Here is a 16539-nt window from a genome sequence, read left to right as displayed (position 1 = left end):
TATATATATATATATATATATATCCCCTCTATCCGCTGTGTGCACGGGCCCCTCTTAAAGGACAAAGCCCACAGGCTCCCCATGCTTCCAAAAGCTCACCTGTGAGTGAGTTTGGAACGTAAGACGACTTTTTTTCCAACAGAAATAATGCCATACATATGATTGCCTTCCAAGTCTCACCCACAAAAGCCCACTCAATTCTTTATTCATTCCCAGCTGCAGTATTGACATTTCACGTATCCCCAATCCCACTGATAAGACTGTTTCTCTTTAAAAAAATCCAAATTGCACTTGCAGTTCTAAGATTGCCCTTTAACAGAGACTGCATATTCCTTGAGGCGAATGGTAGGACAGTGGCACCTGCAGAAGAAACTCAATATATGCAGAGTAGAAACTGGAGCTTCCATTTTTCTTCTTCTTTTTGTTTTGGCTGCACCACATTACATGTGGGATCTTAATTCACCCAGCCAGGGACTGAACCCGTGCTCCCTGCAGTGGAAGCACGGAGTCTTAACCACTGGACCGCCAGGGAAGTCTCAGAGCTTCCCTTCCGGTAATGATGAAGTTGACAATTCAGGAATGAAGATGAAATAAGGATACTTTCAGCTGAACAAAACCAGAAGGCGTTCTCTACCATAAGGTCTGTAAGAAAGGAAACTATGCGATAGAACTTCTGGCGATGATGAAAATGCTCTATATGTTTGCTGTACGGTAGCCATTAGCCACTTGTGGCTACTGAGGACTTGATATGTGGCAATGAGACTGAGGAACTTAATTTTTAAATTTTATTCCATTTTACTCACTTTAAATTTCAATAGCCACACGTGGCTAGTGGCTACCATATTGGACAGTGCGTTTCTAAAATATGTACTTCAGGCAGAAAGAAAAGGATCCCAGATGAAAGGTCATAGATACAAGAAGAAATGAAGAGTGAAGGAAGTACTAAAAATCAGACTTCCCTGGTGGTGCAGTGGTTAAGAATCCACCTGCCAATGCAGGGGACACGGCTTCGAGCCCTGGTCCGGGACGATCCCACACGCTGCGGACCAACTAAGCCCATGTGCCACAACTACTGAGTCTGCACTCTGGAGCCCGTGAGCCACAACTACTGAGCCCACGTGCCACATCTACTGAAGCCCACGTGCCTAGAGCCCGTGCTATGCAACAAGAGAAGCCACTGCAATGAGAAACCCACGCACCACAATGAAGAGTAGCCCCCGCTTTCTGCAGCTAGAGAAAGCCCGAGCGCAGCAACGAAGACCCAAAGCAGCCAAAAAAATAAAATAAAAAAGGAGAAAGTACTAAATATGTGGGCCAATGTAAATGAACACCCATGCTATGAAATAATAATAATAAAAAATAATAAAATCTTACAGAGTTTTGAAAGTATACGTAATTAAAATATATGACAGTAGAAGCATATAAGTTGGAGGGGTTGAGGTAAAGGCAGGTGTTCTGTGGTCCTTGATTTGTCTGGGAGGAGAATAAAGCTATTCATTAGCATTAGTCTTTCACAAGTTAAGGATGCGTGGATTACTTCTAGGATAAGCACTAAAAGAATAGAAAATAATGCATACGTTTCAAGCTATGTAAGGAGAGTAATGGAATGAGAAAAGATATTCAAACCAGAAGAAAGCAAGAAGGGAGCGAAGAAACAAAATAGGAGTAAGACTAGAAAGCAACGTAACAATGGTAGATTTTAAATCCAAATGCTCTATTTCATTGATTTTAAAACACACATTTACTCATATTTTTACATTTCTGAAACCGGGAGGCATGTGACACGCTGTGGCATCACACAAGCTCTCTCAGCACGTTGTGGTACTTGCCAGAGCTGTTCTTTTGGTCACCTGCTGAGTTTTGTGCATCATTGTTATTACATGTATTGAATTTAATCCCTGTTTAAAACGTCTTCAAAAAGATGCTCGCAAAAAAAAAAAAAAAAAAAAAAAAAAAAAAAAAGATGCTCGCTAACTTGGCACAGAAACACACCCTGTCTTTCAGGGTGAAAATTTGTAGTGAATTCCATTTTTGGGGTGGCAAATACCAAGAGCTTCTGAGACCTAAAGAAGGAGCTACCCACAAGTGCTACATTTTATTTCTGAGATACGTGCAGCGTGAAACAGGAGAAGTTGCCAAATCCCTTGGAACTGATAGAAGAAATTTGGAAGCAGGAAGAAGCTGGTGTGACGGATTTGTGCACTTCATAGGGATATTGTTAAGATGTTGTGTCGAGGTTTAATAGGTAGAGTTTCTCTTTCTGATTGGTATATAAAATATTGATGTGTCTTACAATCCATGGTGTTTTAGAACTGAAGTAAATGGTTTATAAGGTGGATTAAGCAAAGCAGGCAGAACCCAACTACATGCTGTTTGCAAGATATAAATCTAAAGCATAAAGGTGGAGAAGATCGAAAGGAAAAGAATGGAAAAAGACATGTCACACAAATAGCAATCAAAAGAAGCCTGCTGTACCTGACAAAATAGACTGTAATGCAGTTAAGATTCCTAGAGTTAAAGAGGGTCATTCCTTAGATGTAAATACCTCAGCTTACTGGGGAGATATAGAAATTCTAAATACATATGCACCTAATAACATGGCTTCAAAATATATAATGCCAAAGCTAAGATCAAAATAATAAATCTATGACATAGTAGGATATCTTAATGTACCTCTTACAACAAAATGACAACAAAAAATCACTGTGGATAGAAAACATTTGCTAAATAGGATTAACACATCTGACCTCATGGACGTATATAGAATACTGTACATAACAACTGAAGAATACTTGTCAAATATTTACATACAGACATTGGTGGAGACATGTAAGATTGACATGAGCAGACTGGCATTCCAGAGATGTTAGTTAATAGCAGCACTACTAATGAAGATTGCAATCATCTCTTTACTGACTTCTAAATGCTTCTTACAGCAAAGATGAAATCACATAATTTTCTCCACTTTCCTACTCTGTGTTCTCTTCTGGATTCTTTCCTATTTATTGCCCAACACTCTGGCCCCTTAAAAATTGTTAGTTTTTTTATTTTTTTGCGGTACGCGGGCCTCTCACTGTCGTGGCCTCTCCCGTTGAGGAGCACAGGCTCCGGATGCACAGGTTCAGCGGTCACGGCTCACGGGCCCAGCCTCTCCGCGGCACGTGGGATCCTCCCGGACCGGGGCACGAACCCGCGTCCCCTAGCATCGGCAGGCGGACCCTCAACCACCGCGCCACCAGGGAAGCCCCCCAAGGGAGTGTTTTGATCTGCAGAGCACAAAGTCATTCCCAGAGTTACTAGCCCACACTTGTATGGAGATGTCCAGAAAGCAGGGCCTGGGGTGCTGCTAGGAGGAGAGCAGTGTCAGAAGGAGAATGCACTCAGATTTCAGGCTGCACGACCCACACACAGTCTGAGAGGAGCGGGCAGAGCCACGTGCTCAGAAGGCACTCTCCCCTGTACGTGCCAAACAGCAGAGCTTCCTGTCTTCTGCGCCAAGGGAGGGAAGTGGGAAACGAAAAAGACAGTATCCCCTGCGTTTACATTAAGGCCAAGGAGTTTCACCAGACCCCTGGGAAAACGCCCTTCTTTCATGCCCCGTTGAGTATGGGTAAGAGACATTGGGCTAGAACACTGGAAAATACATGTCCTCAATAACTCATCTTCAGCTCTAGTGAGTGTGGGCTTTGTCCTCCATCCTGGTCACAGCTGAGATGGGGCTCCTCTTTAGAGATCACCAAGACACCACCAGACTCCGTTTCTTCTCACAGACTCAGCCCAAGTGTGAGGATAAAACACAGGTCTCCGGAAAACAACAGTCAGTGAAAAAGGTCTAGTTCCGGGAGTGGGGAAAGATCAGCTGAAGTTTAAGGTGTGGCATGTAACCCTTCCCCTGAGATCTGTGGTCAAAGGCCCCTTCCCCCTGCTACCCCATCACACTGGTCCATCCTCCTGAATTGTTCTCTGGTTATGCTTCTTTGGAAGGCCCAGTTGTCCGGCTCCTTCTTAATTCCAGCCCTTCTAGAAATATCCCTCTCAGAAATTCCAGAATCTATCATCTAATTTCTAATGGTTCCTGGGGATTCCCTCATGCGGCTCACCACCAGCTGGTTCTGGAGGCCCAGACGATGCACTCATTGGCCTGCAAGAAGAGGTAGGAAAGAGAAAGCCCCATTTTGAGGGAGCTTTTCTTGGCCTGGTGGGGACACAAACCTTCTCCAGAGAACAGGGCAGGTGTCATTCATCTGGGCTTCTCTTGGTTGTTTGCAGAATGGCTTTGAAAGATCCCACAGAACAGAAGCAGGAACATATGGTACATGACCTAAATATTGAATTTTATTGAATTCGGCTTTCATTTGAGCCTGGATCACTGTGACCAGAGGATGGCATTTCACCTTGAGCATGGAAGACTGTGCATTTCCAGCCCGGTATCAAGTGTACCAGCCCAGCTCCACTGGACTCTGATGAGCTTGGGACCTCTCACCACCTCCATCAACCCGAGCCTTTAATGAGAAGAAAGTGACCCCTCTTCTCAGAACTTTGGCTTTGGAGGTAGGCAGATTGGGTTCCAATCTGGGCTCTCACACATACTAGTTGTGGGACTTGGAGCAACATTCTAAATTCTTCAGAGTTCAGTTTTCTCAACCGTGAAATGAGCATTGTAAAAGGGCCGACCAAACTGGGTTATTCTGAGAATTTAAAAGTTATTCAGTAATATCAATAGAATCTACCATAATATGTTGTTGACATTTCTTGTTTTGTGTTCACTTGACCTATCGTGTCCTGAGAGTGATATATTAAAGTCTTCTATGATTTGCGTATCAAAAGAAATAAAAGTTATTCAGTGATCGGTATTACCAAGGTGTCTAGACTACAGAGGAAATATTTAAAAAATTGTTTATTATTACTCTTGTAGTTATTATTCTTTGTAACCCTCTTTCCTGCACCCTCAGTGCACCAGCAATGCCTGGGGTGGGACAGATGCCTGCACTGGCTGGGCTGATGAAGGGACGGTGGCAGAGCAGGGAGTGAGAGATTGAGGCAGGAGGCAGGAGCCCAGCATCGTGCAGGATTGAGCTGGCACTGCCAGGCTCCCAGGAAAAGCTGCAGGGTTTGAACCTGGCCCTGGAGGACCTCTCTGAACAGGCAGACCAGCCACAAGAGTGGCCAGGGGACTTCCCAGGGCCTGGCTCCTAGGGACACATTCAGACCATTCCTGCCTAGAGGCTCGGCCACAGAGGGAACCTTCCCTACTGGGCCTGGGACTGGCAGGGGACCTGCCCCTCAGGGAGGAGATCAGGCCCTTGTTGGATGAAGGGCAGGGGCCCACATGTGGGCCAATGACCGTCATGGACGGGTGACTGTAAAATGTCCAATGTGACAACACGGTAACCACTGCACCGGGTGATCCTGTAACATAATTATCTATCATAGGCAGGTATAAGATGGAGATGGAGTCTAAGGTCTCATTCTCCACCTCTGCAATCAGCACAAGGCCTCTGGCTGGTCTCAGTGTGGAATGCCCTCCTGGTCTCCTTCTGCCTGAGAATGGGGAGGGTTCCTGCTGGTTCTCCTGCCACCTCCTCCGGGAAGCCCTCCTCAGCCCCTCTGCGTGGACCGGCTTCCTCTCTGGGCTGCGCAGCTCCTTGCACCCATCGCTGCGGCACAGGTGTCAGTGTCCTTGTCTCATCTCCCTGCAGCCCTATAAGCTCCCCGGGAGCAGGTTCCCTGGCTGACTCAGCCCCAGCCTAGAGCCCCAGGCATCACAGATACTTGGCATTGATGGAATGGATGACTGGCCCAGGCGAGATCCTAAGTGGCTTTGCAGCGACGCGGGGTCAGATAAGATCCCTGGGTCTCTGCTCACGTTAGAATCTCCTTGGCAGCTCTTTTGGGCCCCAGACATTCTGAGTTCACTGTATAGATGCACGTTGATTCAGAATCATTAAACTAGATTAACCCTAAGCCTTTGAACGTCTCTAACATTAACCAGACCTGCGGACTCTGCCTTTCTATCAGCCCCGGTTGGTGCCGTTGCTGCTGGGCTGCGGACCACGCTTGAAGTGTCACCATCTAAGGCAGTGATTCTCAACCTCGGCTCTACATGGGAAATCAACTGGTGGGTGACTTTTTAAGACCATGGATGCCTTGGGTCCACCCCTCACCCCCGAGATTTTGATTCAATTGGTCCAGAGTGAGACCCAGACATACTACATAAGTTGCATTTCTGGCACTAACACAGTGCTTTTTTTTACCTCTTCAATATTTCCTAAGTCTGTCCTTCTTTTATTTCTGTTTTCCTCCTCCTACTCCTTCCTGGGCTCCCATCTTCTCACACCCAGGCTTGTGCAGTACCCTCTTAACTGGTGTTCTCTCCGTTATTCCTGACCCCAAATCCACTCTTTAAACTTCCTTCTCAAGGCCACGATAGAGATGACAGTGGTTTTAAGGTGCTGGTATTGTTTCTACAGGGCAATGGCTCTCCACTTTCCCATGCATCACAATAACCCGGATGGCTTGTTCAAACACAGACTCTTGAGCCTCAAACCCCAGAGTCTCTGATGCAGGAGGTCTGTGGTGGAGCCAGAGAATTTGCCTTCCCAACAAATTTCCAAGAGCTGTTGCTGCTTCTGGTCCCGGGAACACCCACTGAGAACCTCTGCTCCCAGATCTGAGTTGGATCATGGCCCTGACAAGGAGAAATCAGAACAGGCCCAACAGACAGGCTTGGGTGGCTGGTGCCACCCAGGTGGGGCACAGTGCAGGTCAGGAGCCAGAAAGCTCCTACCTACAGCAAGACCGAAGCCAATCAGAGTAACTTCAGTCACAGCAAAAGCAGTAGCAGTAAAGCAGCCTCCCCTCCCAGGCACACAGGAGTAGGCCATGCACCTGTGTGCACCTCATCGTGTTTGGTGCCCACTGCCATCTGACCAGTACGGAAAGTGAGGCTCCAGTGTTCTCACACTGACCTGCTGAGGTCTCTTGAGTCTGCCCTGTGCAAAGAGTAGTGATAGGAGCCTTAAATCTGACTTGGGCAGACAGATGTTTTAGTACCTTTAAATTCCAGTATCTGTCGCTTACTACCTGTGTCACCTGGGGCAGGTAACCTCCCTCTCTTCCTCAGTTTCTGCACCTGAAAGTGGTGATATTAACCATTTCCTCATGGGGTTATTGGAGGGTCACAGGGTAGCCTGTGACAAGGGTTCTAGTTCAGTGGGGCCCCATGGCCCTCAGTGGTGTGGGTTCCTGCACGTCCCCAGCTGGCCATGTTTCTGGTTTCCATAAGCACAGTGAGGAAGGAGGCCAGGGTTGCCAGCCTCATGGCAATGGTCAGAAGGACCACCAGGCTCAAAACATTTCTTCACCTGTGCCCCTTAGCAGCTGTGTGTTACCTACACCTGTCTAGAAAGGCAGAGGCCCATCTTGGGCTCATCTTTCTTATTGACCCTCCCCAAGATTTGCTTCTACAAAGGAAAGGCCTCAGGCCCGTCCCTGCAACCTAAGGTGTCCCCAGCCTCTGAGTCTCCCACTCCCTTAAGAGAGCCCAGCAGCCCAACCCCTATGCCCACCCTCACTCCTTACCACCCTCATCAGTTCATCCAGGGGCCTCACCTGAGTAGGCAGAACTCACGGAGGTGAGGCTGGGGCCTGGCTCCAGGACACCTCTGGCCGGCTGTAAGATCAGAGAAAGTAAGGTGACCACATGCAATTCGAATTTTCAGGAGCATCAGGGCCCTCTGACTGCCTTACTTCTTTTGTGTGTGTTTTGAGAAATACTGAAGCAGAGAAATAGTAATGAGATTGTAAATAGCTTCCCTGGTCCAAAATAGAGGGAGATGAAGATGAAATAGTTTCTGAATATAGATCTTCCTAGAGCCCTTACTTATTAGAAGTATATGCATTGCCTTCGTTCAGGAGAGATAGTATACCTTGCCTGCATTACTTTGAGAATAACGTGGAGGATTCTGCCCCATAAAACATTGTTTGAGAAATGCCTGAATGAAATGCCTGGTCGTAATTCACACAACTCTTGCACATTGAGATCACATAGAACCTGTGGAAGAAGAAAAACCAAACCCTGTGCTCTGGTGTGAAGGTTTTACCTAGTCTTGTCTTTGCTGCCCCTCTGCTGCCCGAGATAGCTCTGCATCCCACCGCTCTGAGCCTCATCCTCCCTGTCTGTCCCTCCAGCTCTGACAGTCTATGCTTCCAAGAAGCGGGAGGGCTGTACCTTAGTGGGGAAGGACGGGAGGGAGGCGACTCAGACAGAAGCCTCTCCAACATTGTGTGGAGAGAAGGAGGCTTGCCTCCCTTCCCTTGCAGCAACAGACTGAGGCAGCCCCTGAACATGCTCTCGAGGTCATCATTCTGAAGCTCCGTGGCACTGGGGAATTTCAGTATCTGGTGCCTGTGCCCTCTCAGCGTCCGCTCCCCTCTGTCTCAGGGACAGAATGAGCATGGTGGCCTCCACATCGCCTGTGTTCCAGGAGCAGGGCTGGTTCTCTCTTGTCACTGTTAGCAGATCCACATCTGTCAGACCAACATCCTGATTTTTCGTTTTGGAACTCTGAATGCCACGTGTGAGTTGAAAGCTCCAGGATTTGGCCTCCTCTCCCTTCACAGCCCGTGCTTTAGACAGTCATTTGGGTCAAAAGCCTCCTCTTCTTGTCCCGCTGGAGCCAATGTCCAAGTTCCTTCTTCCAGGGGACACTCAGAAGCCCTGAGCAGGGGTCCTTTTTCCAACCCGGACTCAGAGAACCCCGTCCATCGCAGGGCATTCTCCTCTACCTGAGCCAGTAGGGAGAAAAGAGATGCATTTGGAGGATTCAAAACCATCCTGGTGGTGAGTCAGGACTTCACAGCCCTGACTCTTTGGGTGAAAATGATCCATTTATCTACCACCCGCTGCACCTGGACACCTGCTGCAAAGCTTCATTCTCCCCTCAAGTATTTCTCTTGTCTAATTCATTTACCAAGGAAGTTCCCCAAACTGTGCAAGATCAACAGGGAGAAGCTGGGACTGTGCCCAGCACCTCACAAGGTCTCACTTTAGGAGTTACTCTTTGGCCCTGGTGCGGATTTTTATAAGAATCTTACCTTCTCAGTGGCACTGAAGCTCATCTCTTTCACAACCTCCAGAGCCCATTTTCACACCTGGTTTCTCCTCCAAAAAGGACATTTTCAACGTGAAGAAATGACTCAACAGGAGCCTGGGATGAAGGGCAGGACCTGAGTGGACAGGAAGGGGACTGGCTACGGCTCCTTCTGACCCCAGGAAACCTTGCCGGAGGCCCCTGCTGTTGAGGCCGCAGGCCTTGCTCTTTCTTGGAAATGTTTGCTGCCTCCAGGAAGGCCTCCCAGGGCTGGGCCATCCTCTTCTGTCATTCCTTCTTTGATGCTTGCCCATCCAAAGCAATGCTCTCCAAACTGTGGGTCACCATATCTTTTTTATGGATCTCGACAGCATTTTAGCAAAAGGAAATAGAAAATTCAAAGTGTATTGTTCTAATCCTGGGACTGGCAAACTACAGCCCACAGGCCAAATCTGCCCTACCACCTGTTTTTAAGTAAAGTTTTTTTGGAACACAGTCATGCTTGTGTTTACACGTTGTCTATGGCTGCTCTCTGGCTCTAACAGCAGAGATGAGTCATTGAAAGAGAGTCACCTGGCCAGCAAAGCCTCTACTGGTTACTTTCCCAACCTTCATAGAAAAAGTTTGCCGACCCTCTGCTAGAGTCTAACCTTAGACAAGAAAGGCCCTTTCTTCGCAGCCTCTTGTCATGGAAAACTGAGCCTCCAAAGGTCCCAAGAAGCTCAACTCCTGATGTCTTGGGGCAGGAATGACACAGAATCCCCTTATTGAAAGGGCTTGGAGGAGGGAGGTTTCCAAACACCCTCCAATTGTACACATCACATCTCACCCGATTCACGAAGAACTTTCCCCAGCATGAGTTCGGGACAACACAGTGAGGGAAGCAGGGCAAGAAATGTTATTCCCACCTTACAGATGAAAAACCTGAAGGTAAGTGACTTATCAAGGGTGACACCACTTTTAAAGTTGCAGAGATGGACATGTGTGGAAACCAAATCCTCCGAGAATGGCTTAGGAAAGAGACAAACAAAACCTGAATGGATTTGCAAAAAGTAAAAATGACAAGGAAGAGCTCCAGGGCTTGGCGGTAAAGACAGTGAAAAAAAGAGAGGATATCCACTGGGCAGTTCTGGGGCGTGGGGAGACCGGATGGGTCTTTAAGGGCGTGGATATCTACTATTTGATCCTAAGCTTTTCATTGTTTGGCTGCATTCCCCGAATCTACAAAGCACAACTGCCTTAAATCCCACAACTAAGACCCGGTGCAACCAAATAAATAAATAAAATATTTTTAAAAAGACCCAAAACACTGTGCTGAAAACCCTGCTTCTCCAGAGCAGTTTCTCAGAGTCATCTCGGAAGCAGGCTTTAGGTCAAAATGGAAAGTGTGCCAGGACCACAATTCTCCATTTCAAACCAGCCTCCCGTGGCCAATGTGCCAGATGTGCTGAGACCTCCTACAATCATTTTATAACAATGAAATCACTCCACTGCCTGGCTGCGGACCCAGTGGAATTCCAGCCCCTCTGACTGCCACTCTTTTCTATTCCTGAAACGATCAGACCCCACTAAGAAATTCTGCCTGTAAAGGTGGTCAGGTGACTACTTGACAGATACTCACCTGTAACTGGACAAGTGCAAACAGGCAGCACCCGCACTGGGCATGCACCTTCTGAGATGCTCACCTCCTGTCCGGGGTGGATAGCCAGGGCCCAGGTCACCGTGAGGGGCTGGGATCTCATCTGTCTGAGATGACAGAACAAAAACAAACAGGTGTCCCACTTCCATCTTTTCTGATACCAGGCTCTTTGGTGTTTGAAACCGCCCGCTTTTAGCTTCCGGCAGCTCTGGGGGTCTTGTTCACAAACTGGTGTCAGGAACTTGCTCCCAGTTTTTGGTTTGTCATTTGTGCCAGAAGATGTGAATGTCAAGAGAGATGAAGGGAAAACTCTGTCTGGAGAGAATGTGTAGAACTTTTCTTCCTGGGAATTCCAAGACCACCTCATCTGCCCTGGCAATGATTGCATCTTTTTCATTGAAGTATACTTGATTTACAACATTGTATTAGTTTCAGTTGTATAGCAAAGTGATTTAAATATATCTATTTATATATTTTTTCAGATTCTTTTCCATTAGAGTTTATTACAAGATATTGAATATAGTTCCCTGTGCTGTACAGTAGGTCCTTGTTGTTTACCTATTTTATATATAGTAGTGTTTCTGTTCATCTCAAACTCCTAATTTATCTCCCCCACCTCTCCCTTTCTCGCTGGTAACCATAAGTTTGTTTTCTATGTCTGTGAGTCTATTTCTGTTTTGTAAATAAGTTTACCTGTATCATTTTTTTTTAGATTCCACATATAAGTGGTATCAGATGGTATTTGTCTTTCTCTGCCTGACTTACATCACTTAATATGATAATCTCTAGGTCCATCCATGTTGCTGCAAATGGCATTATGTCATTCGTTTTTTATGGGAGAGTAATATCCCACTGTATATATACCACATCTTCTTTATCCATTCAGCTGTCAATGGACATTTATGTTACAAGAATTGCATCGTTATTTTTTACTTTTTTTTGCTGCACTGTGCAGCTTGTGAGATCTTTGTTCCCCGACCAGGGATTGAACCTGGGCCCTCGGCAGGGAACAGATTTAAGAGGCGAAAAATGTACAATGGTAGTGGTGGAAATGAGAACTTTTAAAAATAGCTTGTTTGGGTCTCACTGTGGACCAGCTGAACCAGAATCTCAGGGCGGTGGGGCCCAAGAATCCATGGTCTGAAGATGTCACCCACCAGGTGATTTCTGGTATAGAGCCGAGGCTGAGAACCCTGCCTTAGACGGTGACACTTTAAGCGTGGTCCTCAGCCCAGCAGCAACGGCACCACTTGTCCCACCCCAGGCATTGCTGGTGCACTGAGGGTGCAGGAAAGAGGGTTACAAAGAGTAATGATTAACTTGTACTGAGTTCTTCCTGTAGCTCAGATACCTGGCTAAGTGTTATTCCTCGGATTAAACATTTCAGTCCTCTCAAAACCCCTCCCAGATAGGTGCTGTTATTACCCCCCATTTCACAGATGAGAACATTAAGGTTTGGAGAAATTTAGTAACTTCTATATCCTAAAGTAATAAGTGACAGAGCTCGGATTTGACCCCATGTGTCAGAATAAGGACCCATGTGCTCACATGCACGCTAACTTTCTTGTGTGGAGCAAGCCAGAAAGCCAACCCATTTCTCTTACTGTCATTTTCCAGAGACCTTCTTTGTATCAGCCTCCCACGTGAGGTCATCTTGTGAGGAGAGAGGAAGCCTGATTCTCTTGGCTATCTCTAAAGGCGAGCTGTGTCTCTTCTGTGACGTGAACAAAAGACAAAGCCAGCCATCCTGAAGCTGAAGGTGAGCTTTACCCTCGGCCACCCTAAGAGGGAGGTCAAGGTCCGGGTCCTTAATGCCTCTCAAGTGCCACAAATTCTCATCTTGGCCAAGATAACAGGAGCATCTGCCTTTCTGGAAGCACTGGGTGGAGGCTTTATTGCCCTTCTTTTTGGTTCTGTGCTCCAAGAGCACACATGCTGGGTTTTCTCCATCTCAAAGTCTGTGCTATCTCATTACTCTCTTTTACCTCCTAGAAGCAGAAACTTTCTGACATGGCCACCCAACCATCATGTCTGCCCTTCATCTTTCATAGGGCTACGGTGGGCTCGTGGAACACCTTGGAGTCAGCTGCCCAACCCGGATGGTTTGTCTGCGCCTCCTGCAATCCCGGGGAACCGGTTGGACTGACAAATACTTGAGGGAGAAGGAAACACACTGAGTTTTCATTTCGTCAATTCTGCAAAGCTGAAATGAGCCCCAGTGAAGTCAGAGAATGAGAAACGGCCCCGTCAGATGCCTTCCTGTCCTTTCCTCTCTAACTTGTGCCAATTGCAGAAGAACATGGGAGCTACTGCTTAACCTCTTTGGTTTCTTATTAGTACCTTGAGAATTTGTATCTTGAGGTCATAGAAGGAACGATTGCTTCATTGTAGAGTTCTTAGATGAAATAAAGTTCTCTCTAGGCACCGCTTACCCTGAACCATCAGATATCCATAGGTGGTGTCATATCACATGATTTGGCCAAGTAGAGTCTGCACGTGCCCCAGGAAGGAGTAGCTGGGCTCATCCTATGCTCCAGAATTAGCCATTCCTACTGGGGTCTGACAGGTTCTGGGGGGGGGGGGGCGGTGTGCAAATCCATGGAAGTGGTTTAGTCGGTGTCGAAGGCACAGTGTGATGGGAAGAAAAGCAACAGCACATCACCATCCAGACAAGTGATAAGTGGAAAAGGGTGGGGTGTGTCCCAGAAAAGGAGCAGGGTGACTCCAAATGTGGGAGAGGCACAGACACAAGGAATCTGGGTCCAGGGACAGCCAGGAGACCGGGTGAGCAACCGGCTGGTATCTGGGAGAGCTGTTAACAAGGGCAAGTTCCTATCACTAAGCTGAGCCCAGATCCCAGTCAGGAGTGATAGGAGGGCTGGTTGACCAGAAACCCAGGACCTGGAAACAGACTGGGAGTGGGGCAACGGGGAGGGAGACTTGGAAATTAGTTGTCTCCTAGGTATGGCTCTTCAGTTACAAGCAACAATAATTGAGGCAGGCTTACTTAAGCAGAAGGTAAACTAAAACAAACGGGAGCTTTCTAGAAGGATTTTGGGTGCACTCGTTTCTTATGGCTGCTGTAACAAACTACCACAGACTCAGTGTTTAAAATTTTGCAGTTTATTATCTTGCCTTTCTGGAGGTCAGTCTGAAATGGGTCTCACTGGGCTAAAATCAAGGTGTAGACAGGGCTGCATTCCTTTTAGAGGCTTTTAGAGGCTCTAGGGGAGAATTGATTTCCTTGCTTTTCCAGCTTCTAGGGGTCACTTGCACTCCTTGCCCTGTGGCCCCTTCCTCCATCTTCAGTGCTGGCAATGGCTGGTTGAGTCTCTCTCATCCTGCATCACTTTGACCCTCCTGCCTTCCTCTTTCACTAGTAAGAAGCCTTGTGATTCCATTAGGCCCACCCGCATAATCCAGGATCATTCCCATCTCAGGATCCTTCATTTAAATTAAATCCTTCATTTAACCACGTCTGCAAAGTCCCTTTTGCCATGTAAGGTACAATTCACAGTTTCCAGGGATATGTGGATATTTACGGGGACCACGATTCTGCTTAGCCCATGAAGGACATGCTAAGAAACCAGAGTCAGGAATTTTCAGCAGGTCCCAAATGGCAGGAGCAGGGATGCTTTGGCCTCACCACTGAGATGGATAAGGAAAAGATTCCGATTCCGAGGAGAGCGTGTGACTGCCCTACTTTGGCTCATGTGTCTGCTTCTCAGTGAGCTAAAGGCAACACACCTTATTAGTACTTTGAGAATTTGTATCTTGAGGTCATAGAAGGAAGGATTGCTTCATTGTAGAGTTTTTAGATAAAATAAATCAAACTCTCTACAAGATACCCCCTTACGTTTCCAAGAGGCAGTGAGGGTCCTCAAAGTCAAGCTGGAGAGCTGACCTCAGCAGGTACGAGGCAAGAAGACGAAGCGATGCCTCCCTGAGTCCCCTCAGCCGTAACTAGGACTACGACAGTACCCCAGCCTGTGAGGGTCGAGGGGGATGAGGCCCCAGGGAAGAGCTCCGACAAGGTCAGCTGCTTCTGTTTCTGATCTGAGGATGCTGGCGACCAGCACCAAGCCCGAGGTAAAAAAGTATTTAGTATTTTCAGTGTTTGAAAATGTGTCCAGGTGACAGTGATGCTTGGCATGGGGTTGGGGGGCAGGGGTGAGGGTGTCTTCTTCATAACGTCACGTAACTTCTTTGCAACCAAGACGTGTCTATTCAGATTGGTCTCTGAGCTGGGGCTGTCTCCTAACGGTGAGGACTCTGGCTTCCAAATGGGAGTGAAACCTTGGTCTTGAGGAGGTCGACCATGTGGGTCAAATGGAGGCAGGCATAGCCTGGGCTCCATCCTCCTCCACCTGTCCTTCCAATCTGGTGACATGAAGTAAATTGCTGTGGTGCGTGTAGCATGTTGTGTGGGCCTCCTGTGAGGCTACACCGAGATCACAAATGTACCCGCCTGCTTACAGAAGCACAGGATCCCTGTGTGCTCTGACTTTACTGGTGGAAAATCAGGAATGGTTCAGGTGACCACACAGGTGTGCCATCCCATTTAGTGCTGCAAGCGGCTTCCCACCCCAGCACCACCAAGCCCTCTTTCCCGGGTCTTATTTTTTTGGTCCTCCTAACATGCTATATAATTTGCTTATTTATTATGTTTAATGTGTGCATCTTCCACTAGGATGTAAGTTCCAAGACTTCTCTTCTCTCTGAGGTATCCCAAGAACCTACCACCCAACATGTTTTCTACGAACGAATGAAGGAGACAGAAAGACCAGACAGAGGAAGGAAGCAAGAAAAGGATGGAGAGAGGGAAGGGTTGTTATTTAAATGACGGTCTTCTTATTACTGCAGCTAATATGACATCCCCTGCAAAGCAGATGCATTTTTGAAAACTTGTATAAAAACAACTAAGGTGATTTGGATTTTATTTTCCTAACCGTCATTGTAATCACGGGTCTAGGTGTTCAGTGAAAATATTTGGGCCATTGCAGGTTACACCTGAGAATCCCAATGTCTTTCTTTCCTAAGGGCTGCTATAACAAAGTAAAACCACTAGGTGGCTTAAAGCCACACAACTTTATTCTCTCACAGTTCTGGAAGCTAGCTAGAAGTGTGAAAGCAAGATATTGGCAGGGTGGATAAAAAAGAATGAAATAATGCCATTTGCAGCAACATGGATGGAACTAGAGATTATCGTACCAAATGAAGTAAGCCAGAGAAAGACAAATATCATATGATATCACTTATATGTGGAGTCTAAAAAAATGAGACAAATGAACCTATACACAGAACAGAAAGAGACCCACAGACATGGAAAACAAACTATGGTTACCTAAGGAAAAGGGGTGGGGGGGGAGGGATAAATTAGGAGGTTGGGATTAACATATACACACTACTATACATAAAATAGATAACCAACAAGGATCTACTGTATAGCACAGGGAAATATACTCAATATTTTGAAATTAAAAAAAAAAAGGATGTTGGCAGGGTGGGTTCCTCCTCAGGGCTCTAAATCTGTTCCATGCCTCTTCTAGCTTCTAGTTTTGTTGGCAATCCCTGGCGTCCCTTGCTTTGTAGATGCATCATTCGTCCTCCATTGCCACATGGCCTTCTTCTCCCTGTGTCTGTGTCTTCTTATCCTCCTCTGTTTGTGTCAGTGTCCAAATTTCCCTTTTCTTACAAGGACAGCGGTCACATTGGATTAGGACACATCCTAAGAACTTTATCTTGATTAAATCTGCAAAGACCCTATTTCCAAATAATGTCACATTCACAGGTACCAGGCATTAGGAC

The 16539-nt window shown here is 46.8% G+C and overlaps 1 protein-coding gene across 1 annotated transcript in view; it reads left to right on the top strand.

Annotated features, from left to right (window-relative positions):
• IL37 (interleukin 37) overlaps positions 1-12966 on the top strand; it is a 64495-nt gene extending 51529 nt beyond the window's left edge. Inside the window, 2 exon segments of the mRNA XM_024743955.1 lie at positions 12349-12476; positions 12724-12966. Coding sequence (XP_024599723.1) covers positions 12349-12476; positions 12724-12966 — 371 coding nt within the window.
• Positions 12967-16539: the final 3573 nt, after the last annotated feature.

This window comes from Neophocaena asiaeorientalis, unplaced genomic scaffold (assembly GCF_003031525.2).
Source record: "Neophocaena asiaeorientalis asiaeorientalis breed wild unplaced genomic scaffold, Neophocaena_asiaeorientalis_V1.1 scaffold114, whole genome shotgun sequence".
Classification (NCBI taxonomy): Eukaryota; Metazoa; Chordata; class Mammalia; order Artiodactyla; family Phocoenidae; genus Neophocaena; species Neophocaena asiaeorientalis.
Note: the sequence above shows the minus strand (reverse complement) of the source record. Positions and strands in the feature narration are given on the sequence as shown.